The 25,361-nt window shown below is 41.7% G+C and overlaps 1 protein-coding gene and 1 long non-coding RNA gene across 51 annotated transcripts in view; one reads left to right on the forward strand and one right to left on the reverse strand.

Moving 5' to 3' along the window:
- LOC104002350 (uncharacterized) lies at positions 1-25,104 on the reverse strand. 2 transcript variants are annotated; one of them, XR_010151766.1, is made up of 7 exons: positions 24,994-25,104; positions 24,804-24,879; positions 23,394-23,473; positions 14,397-14,560; positions 4,951-5,096; positions 4,335-4,537; positions 1-1,493 (listed from the first exon to the last, which is right to left on the reverse strand). It is a non-coding gene; the product is annotated as an uncharacterized LOC104002350 (long non-coding RNA). The 2 variants fall into 2 exon arrangements; XR_001710022.3 differs by lacking the exons at positions 4,951-5,096; positions 24,994-25,104 and having other exon boundaries at positions 24,804-24,890.
- Positions 1-25,361, forward strand: part of IQCH (IQ motif containing H) — a 245,590-nt gene that overhangs the window by 150,538 nt on the left and 69,691 nt on the right. For all 49 annotated transcript variants that reach the window (XR_008539624.2, XR_008539627.2, XR_008539626.2 and 46 more), the window contains 2 exons: positions 9,981-10,101; positions 14,353-14,639. Coding sequence is in view for 44 of the 49 variants with exons in the window: in XM_054667716.1 (XP_054523691.1) it covers positions 9,981-10,101; positions 14,353-14,639 (408 nt within the window). In the remaining 5 variants the exon portion in view is untranslated. The remainder of the gene's footprint in view (positions 1-9,980; positions 10,102-14,352; positions 14,640-25,361) is intronic.

The following is a 25,361-nucleotide window of genomic DNA, read 5'->3' on the forward strand; positions in this document are numbered from 1 at the left end:
AACTTAATCTTTCTTTGGTGATTCAGAAGGTTCTTTAGGCTCTGGTAGGCTTCCAGGATATTGCTGTCTATGTCCATCAGCCATCATTATATGGGGTTGTGGCTGTTGAAGATACAGAATGTTGGTTGATCCAGTTGTTCCCAGCCTATGCTTTACCCAGACAGTGCCTTGGAAAGAATAAGTCTTCATAGCAGCCTGCTTTCTTATCATTTAGAAATATAAAACAGTTCCATTTATTTGAACTTTCTATGAGTTGAATAAAGAGGCTTGACAAAGTAGAGATTATTCTGACCGGAAGATTGCAACCCAGTGGCTTTATTTTCTGGTTCCAGTTGGTGTATTTTCTAATTAGTGTAGCAGCACGTCACCACAATCATTGGAAAGTCTTAATCATTTACATATTTGTCTTCATCTCTGAGAATGACTTAGAATGTTTTCTTCCAGTTCAGTGGTTATTTTCATGAAGCTGCCAGGGTTGAGTTTGAGGTGTTTCTCTGTGCCTGAGGAAGATGACAGGAGAAGGAAAATTGCCTCCCCAAGTGAAATGAAAGCCAGGGTACCCCTTCTGAGGACCTATAATAATCAGCTACACAAGCTGTTGGTTTGTGTGTCCTATTGATTTAATATGCTTCTAATCAGTACATAAAGCTATGGGCCTGCAGTGTTAATTTTTAATATGCTTACAAAGTACCCTTTGATTTTCTGTCACACGTTAATTACAGCGTTTTGCCATTAAATAGGAAGCTTTGTGTAAACTAATTACTAGGTAATCATTGTCTACTGCAAGCGTGCTGTTTGTACCTTTTATTTTATTCTAAAAATGCACAGATCCCACAGTCTGGAAACACTCTACCTTCCAGCCATTAGCTCTCACTAATTCATAGCATTATTGTGGTGAGAGTGTAGGAGTTGTAATTGTTGTGGTATCAGAGCTGTTAATTACCGGAGTAAACAGTTGAAATGGTGCCAAGGTCTATTGTACAAGGCAGAGAAAAGGAGGTTTAAATGTTACTCCCACCATCTGGGGACTGGAGGAGAGGCAAATGCTTGAAAACAGCAGTGAGGCGCTATCGCCGCTTCAGCTCCAGGGTTGGCGGCCATATGGATCCCGAATATTTTGAATCAATTGAATTTAACTGCCAGTTTTTCGCAATAACAGCGTGGAAGGAAGGAATAAAGCAAAAGATGAGAGGAACGAGAATTGGTTAGTGTTCTCACATCCAGGAAGTCCCCGTTGGAGGTCTTTTGGAAAGGTCCGCTTTGCTGAAAACCACAGAGCAGGCATGGGCATTTGGAACCGTTTCAGAATGAGTTTTACTCTCCTCTGACGGTGACTGCGCCATTTGCTTCTGGTCGTCTGTCCTTGGTGCCCCTCGGTGAGACAGGGATGCCCTTGAGAAAACTCAGACTTTCCTGTGACTGTGCCAGATCCAACAAAAATCCTGACTTTGGAATTCACTAATTTACCGTCCTGGTATTTTCACAAGCATGGTCTGTGGAAAGAAAACAATCAATATATAATGCTACTACATCTGCCTCAAGTGTATGCATCTGTATGTGTGGAAATATCAAACAAGGCACAGCTCTTCACTCTGATTAACTAAAGTCACTGCTTGCCCATTCCTTTTGCATAAAATTAAAATATAAATTCTCCTGATAGTCTCTCATTTCATTCCACAAACTTACTCCTCTCCCCCACTACTTGAATGAAAAAGCAAATCCAAAGGGCACATGTGTTTCCTTTTGTTTTTAATTTTCAATTAAAGAGCTTTCATCAGCATATGCAATTTTCTCAACCAGCGATATTTCTCTAACTGGAAAGAAAGACCCTATTACCAGTAATGATAATTATGGCTACTTCTACTTATGGCTGATTTTAAAACCACATGGTTTCTGCTTTAAAATATTGCATGATCTTAGAACAGTCATATGTATTTACTTGATGTCACTCTTATATTTTAATATAATTTCCTTAAAACCATTTTCCAATGTTAAAAACGTTTCTAAAACACCAGTCACTTGCTGCTGTAACTACTTTTTAATATCATTCCCCAAACATGAACATATTCTTCTTTTTTTAAACCACCCTGGATTATTTATCTTTAATTGTTCCTTTAGCAGATGTTGAAGTAATTCCGGGAGTAGTGTAAACAACTCCCTGAAAGAAAAGGATCACAGGCCCTCACATACACCATGAACCAAGGACAGGGCTTGTCGGGGCTTTGATGATGGCAATTTTGTCCCGGGGAAAAATTTTCCTGCCTTTGTGTATGTGCAAATTTCAATTAAGAATTTCAAGAAGCATTTAATCTTTATCTATTGAAACCCCCAGCATGCAGCGCGCACAGGGTGAGCCTAGAAAGAAAACCACAGCCCCCTGTGGTGAGAGGAAAAAAGAAACAGCAATTTAAGTGCTGGAAAGTTGAAAGGGAATGAACCTCTCTAGTGTTTGTGGTCGGGGGCAAAGCAGTTGTGCTGAGCTTTGGAATGGAGGCACAACATATGTGCCTCAGTTGGACAAAACGCTTCTCGAGTCAAATCAACTGCTAGGCCTGCATGTTGGTGCAAGGTGGAGGCCTAGATAATGAGGGACAGACTCCTCGAGAAGCAGCGAGTGGATAATGCTACATAAGTATGGAATTATATACCGCATTTTCACCATTCTGTTTAATGAGAGCCGCCACCGCAGCGAATCACTTGCCACACAGCCGAAATGGGCCATTAGCTATCAAGGGAAAATTGTCTTTGCCGCTTTCAGCAGATGGAGCAAATATTTTACAAAGCAATTTTACATACCAAAAACATTTGTGTGCCTTGGTAATGTTGGCTGTTTTACATTATGTTACCTTCTACAGCAGCATAATTTTCCATCTCATCGAAGGCAAAGTTGGCATTTTTGATTTTTAAATTCTCAATTAACAATTAAACATGGAGTATTAAAGCAGTCCTTAAACTTTAAGTAGGTGTGGGAAATAGTTTATGACTTGCCAAAGACATTTTCATTTTTTCTTCATCCTCTCAGCATATTTTTGCACTCTAAAGAGGGACTATTTCTAATAATCTTGATGGAAAGGAATGAGTGGAAACTCCACTGCTGATTGCAGAATGAGAGTTACCAGTGCACACAGTGATCAGAGCATTTGCTGGCTTAAAACACCCATCATGGGTTGTGGATACACAGGTTGATTCCCCCATTTGCATCAGTTTAAAATGTTTTAAGTTTCAAGTAACAGAAAACCCAACTCAAAATGGCTTTTTAAATGATGAGAATGTATTAACTCAAAATGGCTTTTTAAATGATGAGAATGTATTATCTCAAAATGGCTTTAAAAATAAAGAGAATTTATTATGTCAGCCAACTAAAAATTCAAACATTGGTCTGGCTTCAGACAAGGCTCAATGATGTCACCAAGGACCCAGTTACTTTCCACTTCTGTATACTACACTCCATTCTAAGGCTGGCCATCCTTACGGTTACAAGATGGCTGCCAGTAGCTCCTGCACTTTGTCCCTGCTCAAGGCAATAGGAAGAGAGAACATCTCATCTGGTAGCATTCTCAGAAGAGCATAAAGCTGCTTTCTCAGAAGGCCCCAGGAAGTGCTTCCTAATATTTGATTGGTCTAATTGGGTCATGTGCCCATCCTGAACCAATCACTGTAGCCAGGATGTGGCTTTGCTCATCAGGGCCAATCCTTGCAGCTGAGTTGGGGGGCAACAATCTCAATCAACTCACATAGTTAGGCATGGGGAAAGTATTGGTCCTGAAAGAAGTTTGGAATATTATTACCCTGAAAGAGGGGACATAGATGCTGGGCAGCCAGTGACAAAGGCCCATGCTACCATATTTTCATACATTTGACAGCACTGACTTAGCATCACCTGTGGATGATATAATCCAGCCCAGACTGAGCACTTGTGCCTTGATGGCAGTTACCAGCACAGATTCCACTGCATCATGGCACACTGGTAGCAACTGGGTTTGAATCCCTGTTTTGCTACTTTATGGCAGTGTGACATGAAAAGGGGATGACACTGTCTACCTCAGAGAGTGGCTGAGATAATAAATGTAAACCACCCCCACCCCACCCCTGCACATGCCTACCATATGGTGAGCTTTTAATTATTAAAAGCTTTTAGGATTTTAATAAAGCCTAAAAAGTGACTAAAATGTATCCTGTGCACAGGGAGGCAGCCCTTCTAAATTCACCCTCAAATTTGGAACCCCTCCCTTCTCTCAATCTGTACCACTAGCTGATTCAAATCCGGAGCACCTTTCATGGTGCTCCCCACTTTACACTCTGAAGAGGCAGCAGGGCCGGTGGGGAGCACTTACCCAGGAGTCAGAGGCAGCCAGAGAGCACCTGCGGCCTCCCAGTGTGACTGGAGAAGCCCTCGTTCCCTCTTCTGTGACACGAGGCATTTGTCCTAGATAGTCCACATGGCTCCTTTCAACACTGACAGTCTTGCTTACTTTTTCAGGTCATTGTCTTGCCCTTTTCACTCTCCAGTCCTTCATGTAGGGATGTCAGAAAGCATCTAGAAATCAGAACCATGTAGGCAGGTCCCTTGATTTTCTTTTGAACACCATCAGTGTCTGATATGGGAGATTTGAGGTGATTAACCAAAAAGTTATTAATTCACCACTGCAGATTGGCACATGACCCAATTACACCAATGTGTGTCTGTATGTGTGTATGTGTGTGTAATACACACACAGAGAGGCACTCTTGGAATTTACTTGGTTGGGGAAGCTAACTCTGTAGAGTTTGAAGTAGCTTTAGTCATTGAGTGCAGTATTAAGCTTTAGTCACTAGCTTTAGTCATTGAGTGCAATGGAGAGTCTACTGGCTTCCCCTAAGATATCCTGAATTTCATTCATTCAGACATCTCTTCCTTCAAATTTACACTTTCTTGATAGAAAAAGAGAGAGCAAGAGGCAAGTTACATACTTGGTAGACAAGAATCTCTGGGGTGTATCGGCCAGGCTGGTGGAGCCCCATGCTTTCTGCAGATGTCTTGGAACCTTCCAATGTCCTGACGATTGTTGATGCACTCTGAGAGGTAAATGTGGGCACTGGAAAAAGTGGAGGCAAGCCTGTGCAGTGGCAAAGATGGGGCTGAAGTTTCTTCTGATGGGAACTGCCCTAGAGCTATCAGCCCCACAAAGCTAGCCGCTAATTGCATTCCCAGAGCCAGTGCAATCATGATGGAAAGAAAATCTGGAATTCTGACTTTTTTCAAAGGTCAAGTGTATTTTTTCTAGCACTTGTTTATTATCAACAAGGTATATATTTTTATTTCCACACTTCCCAAGTCATTAGCTCTAAATGATCTGTTCAAAATGGATAATAGCCTCTCTGAAACACTGATGTGGTCGCCCATCGTCCATCACCTTGTTGTTACTCAATGCAAAGCAAAAAAAACTTCCTAACTACTCATTTCACAAGTTGTTGTTGTCTTTTTTTTTGTTTGTTTCTTAAGAGACAGAGTTTTGCTTTTGTTGCCCAGGCTGGAGTGCAATGACGCTATCTCAATTTACTCTAACCTCTGCCTCCTGGATTCAAGCAATTCTCCTGCCTCAGCCTCCCAACTACCTGGGATTGCAGGTGCCCACCACCACGCCCGGCTAATTTTTGTATTTTTAGTATAGACAGGGTTTCACCATGTTGGTCAAGCTGGTCATGAACTCCTGACCTCAAGTGATCCACCCACCTCGGCCTCCCAAAGTGTTGGGATTACAGGCATGAGCCACCGCGCCCGGCCTCATTTCACAAGTTTTTGAGATAAAGAAGATGTGCCCCTGTTGCTGGCTTATAACAGATATTCAATATATATACACTTTGGGAAGATAGAAAAGGGAGGAAGAAAGCAAGCTAGCAATGGTTCCCCTAACTCTGTTATTTTCTGTCTTTCATCATTTGTTGAAGCTCACCGAGTGATCTTACACAAGCCTCTTCATTCTAAGTGCCTCAGCTCCCATTTTAAAGCAAGAGAAATAACATGGTAGTGGCCACTGCAGAGTGTTGCTGAAAGTACTGAATGAGATCATGAATGTGAACCTGTGATGAGACAAAGTATTTTACAAATAGTATTCTAATGATTCACATGAACTGGAGTGTTTGTCTGTTATGGAAGGTGTGTGTGTGTCTGTGTGTACATAAGTTTGTTTTGAACAAAATAAACTTGAATAGCTACAGATCTTCCCTTACCAGCATCTGCCCTTAAAGTTGTGGCAATTATGTTTGAACTATGCAAAATGACAAAAACCAGAGAACAGAAAGCCCCCCAAAAACTGAGAGCTTGCATCTGACGTCGATAGACCCATTGTGGCCGTTGGGACCTTGTTGCTTCTTGGGAAAACAGTGTTCTTAGCTTGTTAAACCACTGCTGCGATGGAGTCCTTTGCTCCTGGATTTGAGCTCTGGCCTAACCCACCAGTTCACAAGCAGCTTCTGAGTACCAGCAGAAACCAGACTGTAAAGGGTTGTTTTGTTGGGGGGATAAAATAAAATGAAGCTTTTACCAAGAATGTCATTTTTCTGACCTTACTTGAATATATGAGCTGCAGGTCCTGCTGTATTTTTTTGGTTTGTTTTGTAGGGATAGGAAGACAATTTTCGTTGGTGCTGAGGCCATTCTTAGTATAATCCTTGTTTTTCCCATCAGACACTTTCAAAATAAAGAAATAAATTAAACAGTTAATACCCCTCTCCTCTTACCTCGCATTATTCCTCTCCATGCCTTTTTTCTTAGAGAATGAATCATGGCCCCAAGCTGCCTCTGTGTGCCCCAGCATCCCTACTGAATGTCACCCCGCCAGTGCCTTCAGCTGTGTACCTCTCATGGTAGGACACGATTACTCCTCCAGATTCCAGCAGCCGACTTTCCTCTAGGAAATTTACCTCCTTACTGGGGCTTTGTGCACAGTGAAAACTCCAAGCGTCAAAGCAGAATGGCTGGCTTTGTGATCAGAGGCGGTGGCAGAAGCCTGGCACAGTGTCCAGATGCCACACACAAGCAGCAGGCTGATGAGTTACTTATTGGCCCTCACATAGTATGTTGCATCTGAGGTGACACTTCATAAATGCGACCTCGTTTATCTTCCCGATGCCCTTCAGAGGCAGGGAATCCCATAAAGTCCGCCCAGGAAGAATTTGTGGTTCTTTAGCAGCCTTCCCTCCAGCTGCTTCCTGAGCAGCAAGGAGGAACCCATTGAGAGGTTTCACGTTTTATCTTATTCTGTAACTTCAGCTTTAAGGACTATGTCCTATGTTTACCACCATCGTGACTCATTCTGCAGACATTTAGTGTTCTCTGTGCTAGGCACTGGGAGACTGACCTCAAAGCCAGTGGCCATGCCATTAAGCAGCCCCAAGAGAGCTGGAGAGCACGGAGAAAGCTTTCTCTCCCAATTGAAGAGAAGGCTTCCTGGAGGAGCTGTGGCTGGAACGACCTCAGGAAGGATGAGGAGGAGTCAGCAAGGGGAGGCAGAGGAGGGCAGGTTAGGGGGAGGCTGGGAGCTGAGTAGGAAAGTGAGGCCACATTAGGAGCCAGAGGCCATATCACAGAGGACCTTCCTCATCTGTCATGTTGAGGAGTTTGGACTTGATCCTCAAGTTGAAGGAGATCTCCTTTCAAGATTTACGTGGCAAGGGTTTTACCTGCTCCTTCACTGCCTTTTCTCCCTCTCTCCCCAACACCAAAATATATATATATATAAAATATAATATATATATGTGTATATATATATATATCACTTTTTTTCTAGTTCAGTTGCTTAAAAGGCCTGACATTCTGTAATTTTTGCTATATAGATGAATGAATGAATGATTTATCTTTGGACTGTCTTGGTATGAATGACCACATGTGTATAACTGAGTAGATGATTTCACGTTCCCCAGCAGTGGGGCAGAAAAGGCCATTTAATCAAGGCAGAACAAAGAAATTCCCACTTGTCTGAGAGAGGGCCCAGGCTGTGAGACTTCCTTTCCTTGCCATTCCATTTTCCAGAGAAGAGTGGGATTCTAACGCCGTGTTTCATTGTCGCAGCTTTGGGGCACTTCATAAATCAGAGACAATTGGTCTTCCTTGATAAAATGGAATGGTTTTAACTGAAACAAGTGTAAAACAAAAGAAAGATGGATTTGGGGGACTGTTCAGAGAAGGAACAAAGAAGGGGTCCGGGTTGCTGGAGATGTGCATTTCACATGCTTGTTTATAATTTAGATGCAGGGCTTTGGGGCGATCAGGTAATTCACAGTAAAGATCAGAGAAAATGTGCACAGCGTATAGGATATGAAGGGAGGGAAAAGGCCCATTGCTTTGACAGCAGTTTCCTTGCCTCTGCATCACAAGACAGAGCTCTCTGCATGAGCGCTTCCCCAGCCCTCCTTAACAGACCTCCTCCCACTGTGCAGGCAGTCGTCCTGAGCTGAGTGTGAGCCAGGGCACCCTCCGCTTCTCAGCGCAGTTCTGTTTTGTATGTCAAGCACTTACTAAGCTAACTAATGAAACTCTCCCACCAAGATTTTCTGGATATTTCGGAAGTTATTCAGATTTTTTGAACCTGCCGAGGGCATAGTGTCAGATGTTTGTCTTCTACTGTGGATTGTCAGTGGGCACTGGACCTAGAATCAACCAGCTGTTCCAAGGAGTTGGGGTGAGCAGTGCATAGAGGACAATCACTTTTTAATGGTAGGGAAATTGGAAATAAGTGTGTGTGATTTCTAATATTCCAATCCCACCCCCAAAGCTGATCCCTTCAAATTACTGCACCATCACTCAGATTCAGAATTTCCCCTGCAACCTAAAGTAAATCTGAGTTTTTCTTGTCAGTGCTCCATATTTTGAATATGAATATTGTCTATCATATGAGTTTCGATCCAGTACTCTGTCTCACTTCTGGCAGAAATAAAATCTGAAGAATAAAATCAAATCTAAAAAAAATAAAATTTTTTTAGAATTAGCCATGCATGGTGGTGTGTACATGTAGTCCCAGCCATTTGGGAGGCTAAGGCAGGAGGATCATTTGAACCCAGGAGACTGAGGCTGCAGTGAGCTATGATCACACCACTGTACTCTAGCCTAGGTGACACAGCAAGACCCTGTCTCAAAAAAATTTTTTTTAAAAATTAAAAAATATTTGGAGGTGTCCAGGTGCAGTGGCTCACACCTGTAATCCCAACACTTTGGGAGGCCAAGGCGGGTGGATCACCTGAGGTCAGGAGTTCGAGATCAGTATAACCAACATGGTGAAACCCTATCTCTACTAAAAATACAAAATTAGGCTGGGCACAGTGGCTCATGCCTGTAATCCCAGCACTTTGGGAGGCCGAGGCGGGCGGATCACCTGAGGTCGGGAGTTTGAGACCAGCCTGACCAACATGGAGAAACCCCGTCACTACTAAAAATACAAAATTAGCCAGGTGTGGTGACGCATGCCTGTAGTCCCAGCTACTCGGGAGGCTGAGGCAGGAGAATTACTTGAACCCGGGAGGCAGAGGTTGCAGTGAGCCAAGATCACGCCATTGCACTCCAGCCTGGGCAACAAGAGCAAAACTGTGTCTCAAAAAAAAAAAGAAAAAAGAAAAAACAAAAACAAAAAAAACAGTTAACCCCACATTTTATATAAAGGGAAACTGAGGCCCAGAATGAGAAAAGATATTGCCCAAGGACACTTTGTTGGTCAGGCTGCCAGCTGCAGTGGGTCTGAAACCTGGTTTCCTGATGCCCAGAGAGAAGGGTGCCTTTCAGAGACAACAGGAACAATTAAGAATTTTTAGGGCGCCAAATCACTTTTGAAATATGAAAACTGAAATGGCTGAAAAAGAGAGAACATTTTCAAAATGGCTTTCTGACTCTGGGTAAACAGTAACCACATTTTTTTTGCCTGTTGGAGGCCTGGTTTTTAATCACTCCACAAGCAGTTTTCATTTCTGTAGTAAAATTGCTTGTGGTTCTATTTAATTTGTTTCTGCAGGAGCCAGCTTTGGTGAAGATCTCCGAGGAGCTGGCGGGCATTTTAGCACAGCACGCACAGCCAGTCAATGAGAAACGGTTCCCGACGTGGAGGAAATTCCTCCAAACATTTCTCAGTCAAGGTAAATAAGACTGTAAAGTTTCTATTGAGGATTAGTCTACACAACCTTGGATTCTAGTTTTGGGTCAACTGGGGCCAATTTAAATACTTTGCATCTCCTGTGTTGGTTTAGAAAAGTGCTCCTACGGTTTTCTTTTTCAAATGTTGCCTAAATATTTATCTTACACCCAGCCTCTTAAGTAAATAAGAACCTAGCATGCCAAGCATGGCATGGGAAGCTCAAGATTCTGGGCCTTTTTTTACACTACAAAATTCTCCTGAGAGGTGGGCTTTGGAATCAGATTACCTGGGTCTGGACCCCATCCATGACCTTGAGCAAGGTTCTTAAACCCACCAAGGCTCGGTTCCTCACTTACCTACCTTACAGGGTCATTGGGTGGATTCAATGAAATACAGATATGAAAGTTTCTACCACAGAACCTTACACAAAATCATCTTTAATAAGTGTTAGTTTCTCCTTCTGTTTTCTAGGAGAGCAAAAATGGTCTCTCTTCCAGTTCTGAATATAGCATTTCCAAACAAGGGTTTTCTACAATCCAGGAACAAAGCGAGCCTCCATTCCTTTCATCCTCCTCCTCCTACTTCATCCTCATTTCCTAACAACATTGGGTGGTCTATGAATGAGGGAATGAATGGAGTGAATGATGCCTGTCTACCGTCTCAGAGGTCCCTGTCAGATGTTACACAGAGGCACACCTATGCAACGGCCCTCAGTCTCTAGGAGGTTACAGTGCAAGACATCTTACATGCTTACCCACATGCACAAGAAGAAAGGGTTAGTATAACAGGCCAGAGAAGGTATCTTTCCACTGCTGTCAAGTGATAATAATAATCTCAGCAATAATCAATAATGATAAGATAATGTCATGTCAGATGATAACAGCAGCAGCAATAGCACAGTGATGATAATAGCACAGTGATGATAAAATAGTGAGCTTAGATAGTGCTTATTATGGGCCAGGCACTCTTCTAAGTATATCTATGTTAACTTATCAAAGCTTCCTACCCATCCTATGAGGTGGGCACCATTATCACCCTCATTTTATAGAGGTGGAAAACTGAAGTACAAAAGATTAACCCCAAATCACTCTGCTAACACGTAGAAGAGCCCATGAAAAGCTACCTCTGTGCTGCTCCAGGAGTCTTGAGCAGAGCCAGTAGTTACATTTATCAGGGCTTATTGTAGCTCAATGTATGAGAGTGTATGAAAGGACAGATCTGTTGGTTATTGGAATATACTGGCTGGGCAGGGTGTATTGGATACCCTGTTAATGAATTATTTAAGCAAGGGGTTGAATGGCAGCCATCTAACAAGATTGCTGGAAAGAGATTCTTTGCAGGGGACAGTTGTGCTAGACAACTTCCAATGTCCTTTCAACTCTAAAATTTTGTGATTCTGTAAATTTCCACATGTACCCACTGATAGACAAGTAAGGAAAGTCAACCCCATGCATAAATGGAAGAAAATCAAGTGGCTACCACACACACACACACACACACACACACACACACACAAGATCAATAATAAGGTGTTTTTACTTTTTTTTTTTTTTTTTTTTGAGATGGAGTTTCACTCTTGTTGCCCAGGCTGGAGTGCAATGGTGCGATCTCGGCTCACTGCAACCTCTGCCTCCTAGGTTCAAGCGATTCTCCTGCCTCAGCCTCCTGATAGCTGGGATTACAGGTGCATGCCACCATGCCCAGCTAATTTTTGTATTTTTAGTAGAGACAGGGTTTCACCATGTTGGCCAGGCTGGTCTCAAACTCCTGACCTAAGGTGATCCGCCCGCCTCGGCCTCCCGAAGTGCTGGGATTACAGGCGTGAGCCACTACGCCCAGCCTAATAAGGTTTTTTTTTTTTAAGTTATTGGGGGAAGACCATGATGATCTCCAGGCCCATCCAGGTCATTAGGAAATTTCCAGATCTTCCAGCATCTGCCTGCAAAAGCCTCCCTCTAAACTATTTCTTTTCATGTGAGTTTTGTAGATGAGAAAGGCTTTCCCAGCGACTATCTCATCTGAGCTGTATAACCACAAGCTAAGGCTTCACCTCTACCTCCTGTTCATCTTTATCCTGCTTTCTCAGCCATGCTTATTTATGGAGAGCAGTACAAGCCTTATTAACTTAATTTTCTTCATGAAGACACTGAAGCTCAGAGATTGGAGGGGACTTGGGGAAAATCACACCACAAATAAGTGGTAAATGGAACACAAAGTTAGATCCTACAATTTTAGTACATTTAAAAAACCTGGTTCTTGAAAGTCATGTGTTTTCAAAGCTTCTGCCTTTCTCTCGACCCAGTGCATACAGCAGGCCCTGCATCAATGGTCCCTAACTGAGCCAGGGTGTCTCCCAGGTTTCCCAACTCTAAGGTCACCATCTCCCTCCCTCCAGCTTCCACCATTGCCTGTTTCATTCCATTTATGTTCTCTCCAGTGTGCTTATGGCCACAAAATGTGCTAGGGTTTGATTTCTAAATTGTCATAGGATTATATCAAAAGCAATACTTTTTCATTTTAATTTTTATTTTTTGAGATAGGGTCTCGCTCTATCACCCAGACTGGAGTGCAGTGGCACAATTATAGCTCACTGCAGCCTTGGCCTCCCAGGCTCAAGCAATACTCCCATCTCAGCCTTCTGAGTAGCTGGTACTACAGGCGCACACCACCACGCCCAGCTAATTTATTGTTTACAATTCACAATTTTTTTGTAGAGACAGGGTCTAACTTTGTGGCAATACCTTTTTCAGAGGAGGAATTAATTGCTTTGAGTGGAAAAAAAGTAACAGTGAAAAGGTTATGGTCATGATGCTGAGAAGATAGTACAAGTAAGCTACTTTGAAATAAAATACCCAAGTAATCTTGTAAGTTATGAATGATAGTGTGTTTCCACTGAAGCACTATCTTTCAAAACATAGGTGACAGCTAAAGGCACAAAGTTAACCAAAGCATAGAGACTCACTAGGTTTTTTACTTCTGTAGATTTTTGTCATTGTTGTTTTGTTGCATTTACCTTGCTAAATCCCCAGCAACTGGTATTTAGGTGTAGCACACACGAGTAGGCCTCATTTGAAGAAAAGCATGTCTCAAACAAACCAAATAGAAAAATTAGGATTTGAATATGTACACTCCAAAATCGGTTTTCCTTTTGAAACTTGGTGTTTGTTAGGACTACCTCTGACCAAATTTATAGACATTTAAGGAAAGTGCTTTTTAGATGAAGTAACAGATGACTGCATTTGAAAACTGCTCATTTTTTTCTTTGTATGCTATTCAAAGTCTGTGGCTTACACCTGTAGGCAGAGGTCACACTTCTCCCAGCCCCCAGCAAATTTGTGAAATACAGGCCAAGTTTCTCTTAGTGCTGTCAGGTTCTAGACGGCATCCTATCTATGGAACACTTTGTTGTTTTTACTTTTAAATTATTTAACTCTTTACAAATAATATCTTAAATTTTTTCTCTACAAAGAGGACATATACAGTAAGATTTGTAAGTTGGGCCTAAAAACAGAAGATTGGGGCTATGTAATTTTTGTGGACACCACTGAGATAGCCCACAAATTAGCCAGAAAGATGTTATTGCTGTGCTTGAACACCAGACTTGCCTCTATGATTTTTGGCATTCAAAGCAAAGGGTAAAATGTAATAAATTATAAAGCTCTCATTATCAGCAGAGAGAGCATATGTGTTCTTCAAACACGGCAATATCTCTTGGTTCTATATTTTTAAAAATGTTTTATAACTGGCTTTATATAGAAGTCCTTTGGCTGACATGATGGTCAATGTTCTCTCTGCCCGCAAAAAGCCCAAACCTGTCAAACCTTCAAAAAGCAGTGAAGTTTACCAAAAAGAGCACACTGGTCATCAAGATGTCAACTGTGGACTATGGGCCGTTAATTCCCCATGAGGGATTTGACCATAATTCTTGGGTTCCCTGTTTAATGAGTGGGCATAGACCCAGTGATCCTCACAGTGTCTTCAAATTATAATCAGAATCAAAACTACCATTCATTGAGCCCTACAATATACCAAGCGCTGGGCTGAATACTATAGATAGATACAGTATCTCCAAGATGCACAACAATCTAATGAGGTAGGCTTTATTATGCCCATATTACGGATAAAGAAAAATAAGTTCAGAGAATGTAAGCTACTTGCCCAAAGTCTCTCAAGACATGGCAGATGCAGAATCTGAGCCCAAGTCAAACAAAATGCATGTGTCCTTTCACCTACTCCATGTTTTTCCCACCAGGGGGTGTGATCGAAGCATTCCCACCTGCAGACAATGTCACCAACCTGACAGTGGACATGCTGATAGAGCCCAACGGGAAAATCAGCGTGCTGTCGACAGGGGACCAGCTTCATGCTGAAAGCCCCTTCATCTCCTCTGGTACCACCGTGCCTCAGACCTCAGTGGATCCCCAAGTTCTCACTTATTTGTGCCTCCAAATTGGAAAAGCCTGCAGAATGAGAGATGTGGTTGGTTACTTTTCGATAGATCTGGTGACTTTTATAGATCCAAGCACCTTGGAACAACAGGTAAGTTGAATGGATGCCACACGAAATGTTAAAATATGTAATGACTCCGCACCCTACACACCTACAGTACAACAGGGCATATGAGGGCTCTTCTAAAATGCACTGATTCTCTGATGAACTCGCTCTAAATTCAACACCTACACGGCCCATGCGAATCCAAGTGGGACCAGGCTTTATGTCTGGAAATACAGGGCCAGGGTTGTCTCGTTCAGGTACAGTTGGAGTTAAAGAGTGACTGAGGCCAGGCGCAGTGGCTTACACCTGTAATCCCAGCACTTTGGGAGGCCGAGGTGGGCAGATGCCTTGAGCTCAGAAGTTCAAGAGCAGCGTAGGCAACGTGGAGAAACCCTGTCTCTACTAAAAATACAAAAATTAGCTGGGCCTGGTGGCATGCACCTGTAATTCCAGCTACATGGGAGGCTGAGGCAGGAGAATCACTTGAACCCGGGAGGCAGAGGTTGCAATGAGCCGAGATCATGCTACTACACTCCAGCCTGGGTGACAGAGTGAAACTCCATCTCAAAAAAAAAAAAAAAAAAATAGTGACTGAATCTCACCCCTCACAGTTCACAGCTCTTTTGATTAGGCCCTCAATTCTGTCCATTAGTGTTATCCCTATGTATCATGAAACTATTTTATGCCATCCAGGGAGTGGAACCGGTCTAGAGCCTGTTTTATATAGAAAATCAATCACTAGAAAGGAGTTAAGACTTCACATTTCTGTTCCTTTTCTTATCAGACAACTTAGATTGTCTCATTTTTTTCTTTAAAAAACGTATTGAGAGATACCTCATAAATATAAAAAGGTCTAAATAATAATATAATCAATATCATGTGCCCCTGCCCAGCTTAAGAAACAAAGTGGTGTCAATGCCACCTGCAGTCCTGTGTACTCCTTGCCAAGCACATGGCTCTTCCTCCTCCTAGAGGCCAGGAGGAAGCTACTGTCTCATACCTGGGGTTTTAATTCCCTTTCATCTCTATGCTTTCATCACACATGGATACACCCAAAAATAATGTAGAGTTTTATTTTGCATGTTTTTAAGAATTTTGTAGATCATAACATTCTATCTATTATTATTTTACTGTATGCGTTTGTTTAATATTCCATTTGTGAGATTCTTCATGTGCATAGGTATGGTGCTGAGATATACTATTCAGGATAAATCATCTTTAACCTTTTTCACTTTGCTTTTCCCACCTAAAAGTATAATGTTCAAGTTCACTACTATTTCACAGGACTCGTGTTTTAAAATGTCCGGTTGCTCCTCTCTTAGTGCTGCATGTCCAGACCTCTGTCTAAAGGGCGAAATGACCTCCTGGCCTTCCTCTCTCGATATCGCGATATCCTCTGGTCATCCGCATTGTACATATACTTTGGTTGTTTTAGGATCATTATTCTCGGTTTTACAGTTCTCCATTTCAGTCAGATGATGGTTTCAAAGTGAGAGTTTATGTTTTTTGGCAGTTTTCAGCTTGTTCAATAATCATTTTCCATTTGCCTTCCTGGGCCCTCCATTGGTTTTACATTCTGTTCTCAGGCCTGTACATTGAGAGGGAAAAGGACAAACTGAAGGTCATTCGGAACTCTCCCTGTGGTGGAGGCAGGACAGAAACAATGCTCCCTGGGGAAATCTGGATGGCAGGGATGCAGGGGGAGGAGGAGCCAGGGGAGGCTGCCCTCCCCAAGTATTTGTTGTAAGAAAGATTGGCTGGGTGTGGTGGCTCATGCCTGTAATCCCAGCACTTTGGGAGGCCGAAGCAGGCAGATCACTTGACCCCAGGAGTTCAGGACCAGCCTGGGCAACATAATGGGACCCCATGTCTACAAAAAAATACAAAAAAATTAGCCGGGCATAGTGGCATGTACCTGTAGTCCCAGCTACTCAGGAGGCTGAAGTGGGAGGATCACTTGATCCCAGCTCACTGTAGCCTCAACCTCCCACCTCCTCTGCAGTGAGCCAGGATCGCATCACTGCACTCCAGTCTGGGTGACAGAGTGAGAACCTGTCTCAAAAAAAAAAAAAAAAGAAAGAAAAGAAAAAAAGGCTGGGCACGGTAGCTCACGCCTGTAATACCAGCATTTTGGGAGGCGCAGGCGGGTGGATTGCTTGAGGTCAGGAGTTCGAGACCAGCCAGGCGTGATGGTGGATGCCTATAATCCCAGCTGCTCGGGAGGCTGAGGCAATAGAATTGCTTGAACCCAGGAGGCAGAGGTTGCAGTGAACCGAGATGATGCCACTGCACTCCAGCCTGGGTGACAGAGCGAGATTTCACCAAAAAAAAAAAAAAAAAAGAAAAGAAAAGAAAAAAGAAGAAGGAGAGTGAGAAAGAGAAAGGTAAAACTGTGGTCCCTGGGACAATAGGAAGGATGGAACTATGGGGACAGTTGACTTGTGGCTTTTATTTATTTGAGTTTGGTATAAGGAAACTTGCACACAGCAGTCAAAAGGATCTTCTCCAAACACGATGCCAGTCCTTCCTTGGGCTTACCACCCTTCTGGGCTTCTGGCTGAAAGGTCCCACCCTTCACTTGGCTGGTTCCATGTACCTGGCCAGTCTTGTCTCACCCTAACTTGCCCTCTGTTTTGGTCTGGTCCATCCACACACCCTGTCTCATTCCCTCTTACTCATCATATTCCCTCTACCACAGGGCCTAAACATGCTGTTCCTCCACCTTAAATGCTCTTGCCTTTTCTTTTGACCTAGTTAGCCCCTTTTCCAGCCATCACATTTCAGCTCAAGCCACATTGACTGAAGCGCTTCCTGACCTTCCTGACAAAGTCAAATTCTCCTTTTTTAGGTTTTCATATCATTGTGTAGCTGTGTGTGAGCATTCCTCGTACCACTTATCTCAGTTACAAATTTAAACTTATTTACATGACTATCTGATTAATATTTTTCTCCTCCTATTAATTGTAAGCTCTTTTAAGCGATGTGCTGTGTTTCTTTTTGCTCCCCCACTGTATTCTCAGCACTTACTTCTGTCCTGGCACAAAGTAGGTATTCAGTAAATATTTGTTGACTGAATGAATGAACAATGGAGGAGTTCTAGCAGATGCTGGATGGTATTGCAAGGCTTTTGAAGAAGGAGCTCAAACATTCATTGGATGAATGGGATAGATAGACATTAGATTCTCTGATTTTATCATACTATGAATTCTCCTTGTCCCTTCCCATAAATACTTCAGTATATGATCATTCGTGTTATAGTTATCAACAGAATATTGGAAGAAGTTCTCAGTGACCACACCAAAGGGTGTTTCTACATTAGCAAGAGAAGTATGTTTGTTCTCTGTATATAATAAATTATTTACAAATCACTGGCATATTTTCTAGCCATTTTTCAAGTGGTATCACTTCAGAAAACATCTTAATTTTTTTTCTAATTGACATGCCTTGTGATGCCATTGAAGCGACTGGCAGGCATATTATCAACCTCTCATTTTTTGTCAGTCTAACAGGTTAAAAATTTTTTGTTTTATTCAGCATTTCTTTGATTATTAGTGAAGATCCACACCTCTTCATATGTTTGTTTGCCCATTTATATATCTTTTCTTAATTGCCTAATCATATCTTTTGCCCCAGTTAAATTGGACTATAACACAAATGTTGATTTGCTGGAGCTCTTTGTATATTGGAAACTGTTATTCTTTGACTATTATACATCTTGTAAATACCTTCTCTCAGATTGTCATTTGTGGCTTTCCTCTCTCTCTTTTTATTTTTGGCCATGTTTCTCCACCATAAAAATTACTATTGCTGGCCAGGTGCGGTGGCTCACGCCTGTAATCCCAGCACTTTGGGTGGCCGAGGTGGGTGGATCACGAGGTCAGGAGTTCAAGACCAGCTTGGCCAATATGGTGAAACCCCATCTCTACTAAAAATACAAAAATTAGCTGGGCGTGGTGGCATGTGCCTGTAGTCCCAGCTGCCCGGGAGGCTAAGGCAGGAGAATCACTTGAACCCAGGAGGTGGAGGTTGCAGTGAGCCAAGATCGCGCCACTGCACTCCAGCCTGGGCGACAGAGCAAGACTCTGTCTCAAAAAACAAATTACTATTTCCTCCCTTGTAATTCATTAGTAGTATTTTGTAGAAATGTGTTCCAAGAGTACCACAATAGTGTATTGCTTATCAAATTCCACCCAGAAAACTTAGCATCCATTGGCAACTTTTTCCACTACCACTATGATAGTGGTAATTTTGTATTTCTGTGGAAAATTTTCTGGTAAAATTTTGTGTAGAAATTTCTGGCAATCTACTGCAAGAAACAATTTTCCTTCTCCACCTCTCATTTATGCCTGTAGGTCTGTATGTATTTATGTCAGTATGAAGTCATGGGTTTCTATTTTATTTAATGGGTTGTATTTTGATACTTTCATTGTTTTGATGCTCAGTTGTTCCAGATTTGGCCAGTGGGAGACCCTTCAGGGTGTGTCTTGTGTCCTTTTGACATGTCCTCATCATTCTTTGAGCATGTCTTACTTTCTGACACAATAAGATGTTCCAGGCTCATTTTCTATTTTCCTTGCCCTGGACCTAGGATCGACTCAGAAGCCCTGTAAGATCTGGGCTCTTAGTGCTGCCATTGCTACTGGAGTGTCACCCCTTCTGAGACCTCTCAGTGGACAGAGCTAGCAAGTACATGTATTACGTAGGTACAATACATACACACAGTTATACACACATATACGCATATAAACACACATATGTACATATACATACATCTGTGCATCTATAACTATTTCTATATCTATCAGTGTTTATATTATAAAACCATGAGTTCCTGCCAGCATCTCCAATTTCAATCCAGCACCTCAAGGTTCTTTCTAGAATTCCCCTTTTCCACACTTAAAAGTAAATATCTTGATGGATATCCTGCTTACTCTGATTTGGGGTACAATTACAATGTATCTACATTGTATGCATGTATCAAAATAGCACATGTATGGCCAAAATATATATAACTATTACATATCAATAAAAAATACCAAAAAAAAACCCAACCTCATACTCATTATTTAAACTTACAAACTAAAAAACAATAAAAATAAAAATAAAAATGAAAAGCTAAATAGAACTTGGAACATAGTAACTGTGTATATTTACAAAATAAAATCCCAGGCCAGATGTGGTGGCTCATGCCTGTAATCCCAGCACTTTGGGAGGCTGAGGCAGGAGAATTGCTTGAGCTCAGGAGTTCAATACCAGCCTGGGCAACATAGAAAGGTCCAGTCTCTACCAAAAAAATTTTTTAAATAAACAAAATTAGCCAAGCATAATGGCACTCATCTGTGATTCCAGCTATTTGAGAGGCTGAGGTAGGAGGATTGCTTGGGCCCGGGAGGTCAATGCTGCAATAAGCTGTGATTGTATCACTGTACTCCAGCCTGGGCAACAGAGACCCAGTATCCAAAAAAAAAAAAAGAAGAAGAAAATCCCAGAAACAGGAGGATCAAGATAGTCTAGAGCAGGAGTTGGTAAACAATGGCCTACAGGCTAAATCTGACCCAGCATTCATTTTATGTAAATAAAGTTTTATTGGAACACTAAAAAATAAATAACTTCTCCAACAATGAGAAACTTGAGTCTTTATCCCTCAATATAGTTACTTCTTTGCTTAGTCAGTTTACTTATTTGTTTAATGTAACTAATCTCCCAACCACTCCTGCCATCTTCTTTGCCTACTCTATCTGTGCCCTACCCCTCCATGCCTCATGTGCTTGGATCCCAATCCTGTCATTTGTGTTTTATTTGTAATGCTCTTCATCATACTAAAGTTTCATATAGTCAAATCCAGCTGTTTTTCTTTTTTCTTTTCTTTTTTTGTAGAGATAGGGTCTCACTATGTTGCCCAGGCTGGTTTTGAACTCCTGGCCTTGAGCCATCCTCCTGCCTTGGCCTCCCAAAGTGCTTGGATTACAGGTGTGAGCCACTGTGCCTGGCCTCCAGCTCTTCTTCTAAATTGCTATATTACCTTGAACTTATCACTTTCCCTCATTTTCAGTTTTCTCAGCTATAAAATGAGGAGTTTAGCTTATTTTGCATCTGAGGTAACCTACAGTTCAAAACAGTCTTTATTTCAATAACATTTTAAAGCACTTATTTTCTGTATCAGCAAATTCAAATGTTAATAATAATCATCCACTTTAAAAAATTATCACCAGGAAATAATCACAAAGATTTAAATACACATATATTAATCACATCATTATTAAGAATAGCAAAATATTTCAAGTAGTCTAAATTCCAATAATAGATTTTTTTTTTTTTGAAGCAGAATCTCCCTGTGTTGCCCAGGCTGGAGTGCAGTGGCATGATCTTGCTTCACTGTAATCTTTGCCTCCCAGGCTCAAGTGATTCTCGTGCCTTAGCCTCCTGAGTAGCTGGGATTACAGGCACACACCACACCTGGCTAATTTTTGTATTTTTAGTAGAGACGGGGTTTCGCCATGTTGGCCAGGCTGGTCTCGAACTCCTGGCCTCAAGTGATCCACCTGCCTTGGCCTCCCAAAGTGCTGGGATTACAGGCGTGAGCCACTGCACCTGATCTCCAACTATAGAGAATATTTAGAGCAAATTATGGTAGATCAATGAAATTGCATACTATGAAGACATTAAAACTAATGTTTTTAAAGAATATTTAACAGGAAACTTTATAGAATAGATAAAGGTAAAAAGCAGATCACAAGCAATATATGCAATATGATAATTTTATAAAAAGAAAAAAATATATAAATGCAGAGTTAAAAGAACCTAAAGATATATACTAAGATGTTACAAGTCATTATTTCTGGACAGCAAGATTGAAGGTGGCAGAGTAATGGTCCGCTAAAGATATCCACACCCTAATTCCCCAAATCTGTGAACATTATGTTGCATGGCAAAAGGACTTTGCATATGTGATTAAGTTAAGGATCTTGAGTTGGGAAGAGTAGCTTGCATTATCCAGGTGGCCCCAATATAATCACCAGGGTCCTTTTAAAAGAGAGGCAGGCCGGGTGCGGTGACTCACACCTGTAATCCCAACACTTTGGGAGACCGAGGCGGGTGGATCACGAGGTCAGGAGTTTGAGACAAGCCTGACCAATATGGTGAAACCCCATCTATACTAAAAATACAAAAATTAGCTGGGCATGGTGGCACGTGCCTGTAATCCCAGCTACTCAGGAGGCTGAGGCAGGAGAATCGCTTGAACCCGGGTGGTGGAGGTTGCAGTGAACTGAGACCATGCCACTGCACTCCAGCCTGGTGACAGAGTGAGACTCTGTCTCAAAAAAAAAAAAAAAAAAAAAAAAAGAGAGAGAGAGAGGCAGGGGGATCATAGAAAGAGAAGGATTTGAAGATGCTGTGCTGCTGGCCTTGAACATGGAGGAAGGGACCATGAGCCAATGGCATGAGCCAATGAAGGCACATGGCCTCTAGAAGCCAGAAAAGGCAAGGAAACAGATTCTCCTCTAGAGTCTCCAGGAGGAACAAAGCCCTGCCCATATCTTGATTTTTAGCCCAGTAAGACTTCTGACCCACAGAGCTGAAAAATAATAAATCTGTGTTGTTTTAAGCCAGGAAGTTTGTGGCAATTTGGTGCAGCAGCAATAGGATACTAATATAGAGGGTGGTTGCTATTTTGTTCTTTGTGTTTTCTGCAAAAGTAAACATGTATTATAGTCTAGGCTCAGTGGCTCATGTGTATAAACCCAGCACTTTGGAAAGCTGAGATGGGAGGATCACTTGAGTTCAGGAGTTTGAGATCAGCATAGGCAACATAGCAAAACCCTTGTCTCTACAAAAAATTTTTTAAAAATTAGCTGGACATGATGATGTGCACCTATAGTCCCAGCTACTCAGGAGACTGAGGTAGGAGGATAATTTGAGCCTGGAAGATTGAGGCTGCAGTGAGCCATGATCGTGCCACTGCACTCCAGCTTGAGCAACAGAACGAGACCCTGTCTCAAAAAAATAAAAAGCAAACATGTATTATATTTCTAATCAGAAAAAAATACATGAATAACGATAACAAAAATTTGTATAGAATGTTATTGTTTGCAAAGCACTTTCACATACATGATCTTACATACACACACAGGTCTTACAATAAGACATGGGAAACAGAAAACTGAGGTGACTGCATCCATTTCAAATTCATGCCCATTGGCCCCAGCTGGGCCCCATAATTTACCATGCTGACGCAGGAGGGGCAAAGGGGACTGGGGGCCAAGGCAAAATAGATAAAATGACAGCAATGCCTCAAGGACAGTCCCACAATTGTGAATCAACTCCAGATAAGAAAGTGGAGAATTCTTTCTAGACCTAAGGAGATGAGAATGAGGCTCTAGCAGAATAGAAGAAGTTGTGGAAATGTAGGACTTAAATATTGGAAGCATCAAGTAGAACACACGGTCATTTTGTAATCAAGGAAGAAGGGGCTGGTCCCTGGGAAATGGAGATGGTGGAGCATGGTCTAAGATTACTCCTGCCAGTGGATTTAGGTCCAGGATTTTGGTACCCTAGAAATGGGGAAATTCTAGGCCTTCAGAGATGGCACGCAGAGTGCATGGCACTCCAGAATACACAGAGCTACAAGGCAGCCATGTTGGAGATCTGGCCTTCCCACATAAGGATAATATTATGTAAGGGGATCCAAGCAGTAAACAAATAGCAGCAAAAGCTATTTCCAAATCCTGATGGGTCCTGGAGCCAGGATCAATGATAAACAGTATCTAGTAGGTTCTAGGAGGGATATGAAGTACTTACTAAAGGCTTTAAGTTGAGGAGGATGACAAGTTCATTGAACAAACACCTTCAGAGGACCTACTCTGGCTTCCTGTTAGGTGCTGTGGAAATAAACAAGACATCTTCTGTATCATGACAAAGCTTATTTCATATCCATCGTCCCATTTTATTTGCTATACATGCACACAATTGTTTTATACTTGTATTGATTCATAGGTATAAATATTGCCTCCATGAGATTTTTTTAATCCTTTAGAAAATGTACTAGGCCTTGAATTTTTTTTACCTCTTCATAATGTCTAACACAATGATGGTCATATTTGGCCAGCCACCTGATTATTATTTGTTGATTTATGGACTTTTGGAACTTCTAGATGATCCAGATCTTTTGTAGTTAATTACTCACTTTGGGGAAACTCTAAACAAAACAAGTGTTTATTGAGCATCTATTATGTATAAGCCATTATGCTAGGTGCTAGAGAAGCTACAAAGATGCAAAAGACATGGAAGTGCCTGCCCTTAGGGAGTTCACATTCTAGTTGGGAAGATAGGCTTGAAAAATGAGTAGCAAGGAAGGGCTTAAGTGACAACTACGTAGAACAATAAAAGAGACATCAAAAAGGTAATGTCAGTTTAACGGCCAAATGATTTTTCTACATGCATTCAGACAAGAGAAAGATCCCTTCTGTTGGGAGCAATCAAGAAAGGTTTTGCAGAGAAGGTGGGATTTGAGCCGAAAGAAAATTAGGATATGAGGAGGGTAAGAAAGAGTGTATTCCAAGTGAGAAACAGGCTCACTTGGTGGGAAGGAGTGGTGGGAAAAAGCACAGAACACATATGGATAAAAATGATGATCTAAGTCTTACAAATATCATGTTGGATTCACCTCAAGTAAATATACATTTATATAGCAATTCTCCCATTCCTGTTCCTCATATAAAAGTCTCTAAACAGATTGGCAAAGATGCTCTACATGAAAATTCCCAAATTAAAAAATTCTTTCAGAACAAGATCATGTCCTGCATTTGCAGGGACATGGATGTAGCTGGAGGTCATTATCCTTAGTAAACTAACACAGGAACAGAAAACCAAATACCGCATGTTCCCACTTATAAGTGGGAGCTAAATGATGAGAATACAGGGACACATAGAGGGGAACACCACGCACTGAGGCCTATCAAAGGGTGGAGGGTGGGAGGAGGGAGAGGATCAGGAAAAATAACTCCTGGGTACTAGGCTTAATACCTGGGTGATGAAATAATGTGTACAACAAACCCCCATGGCACAAGTTTACCTGTGTAGCAAACCTGCACACGTACCCCGAACTTAAAAGTTAAAAAAAAACACACACATTGTTCTTTATATTTCACAGGAAATTGAATAGATATAAGGTTCATTAATTATCATAGAATTTAGTCGAACATTTCCTACCGATATCAATAGTTTTTTAGATTGTAGCCTCTTGTTTCTTGAGGAGAATGGTGATCTGGCTTTTACCAAATAAAAGCTTCAGGTGATGGAAAAAGGAAAACAAGTTCTTTTAGCCTGGGCATCAAGACTCATCTCTAAAATTAAAAATAAAAAATTAGCTGGGCATGGTGGCACACATCTGTAATCCTACCTACATGGGAGGCTGAGGCAGGAGGATCACTTAAGCCCGGGAGTTGGAGGCTGGCTGCAATAAGCTAGGATCTCGCCACTGCACTCCAGCCTGGATGACAGAGCAAGACCCTGTCTCAAAAATAAATTAATTAATTAACTCTTACTTTAGATAACTGTGAACTTTGAAACAACAATCTGTATTATAAGCATTGATAGTTAATACTTTTTTTGAAAAAGGAAATTAAAGAAAATCCAAGCTTTAAGAAGAATTGATATGAAAACCAGCTATTGGAGAGTAGTAATGGCCCTTCCAAAACATAAGGTTAGCTACAGAAAGGAAATAAGACTTGTCACAAAGTACAGATTGTGAGGAAAGACGAAAATGGA

The sequence above is a fragment of the Pan troglodytes genome, chromosome 16 (genome assembly GCF_028858775.2).
Source record: "Pan troglodytes isolate AG18354 chromosome 16, NHGRI_mPanTro3-v2.0_pri, whole genome shotgun sequence".
In the NCBI taxonomy this organism is placed as follows: Eukaryota; Metazoa; Chordata; class Mammalia; order Primates; family Hominidae; genus Pan; species Pan troglodytes.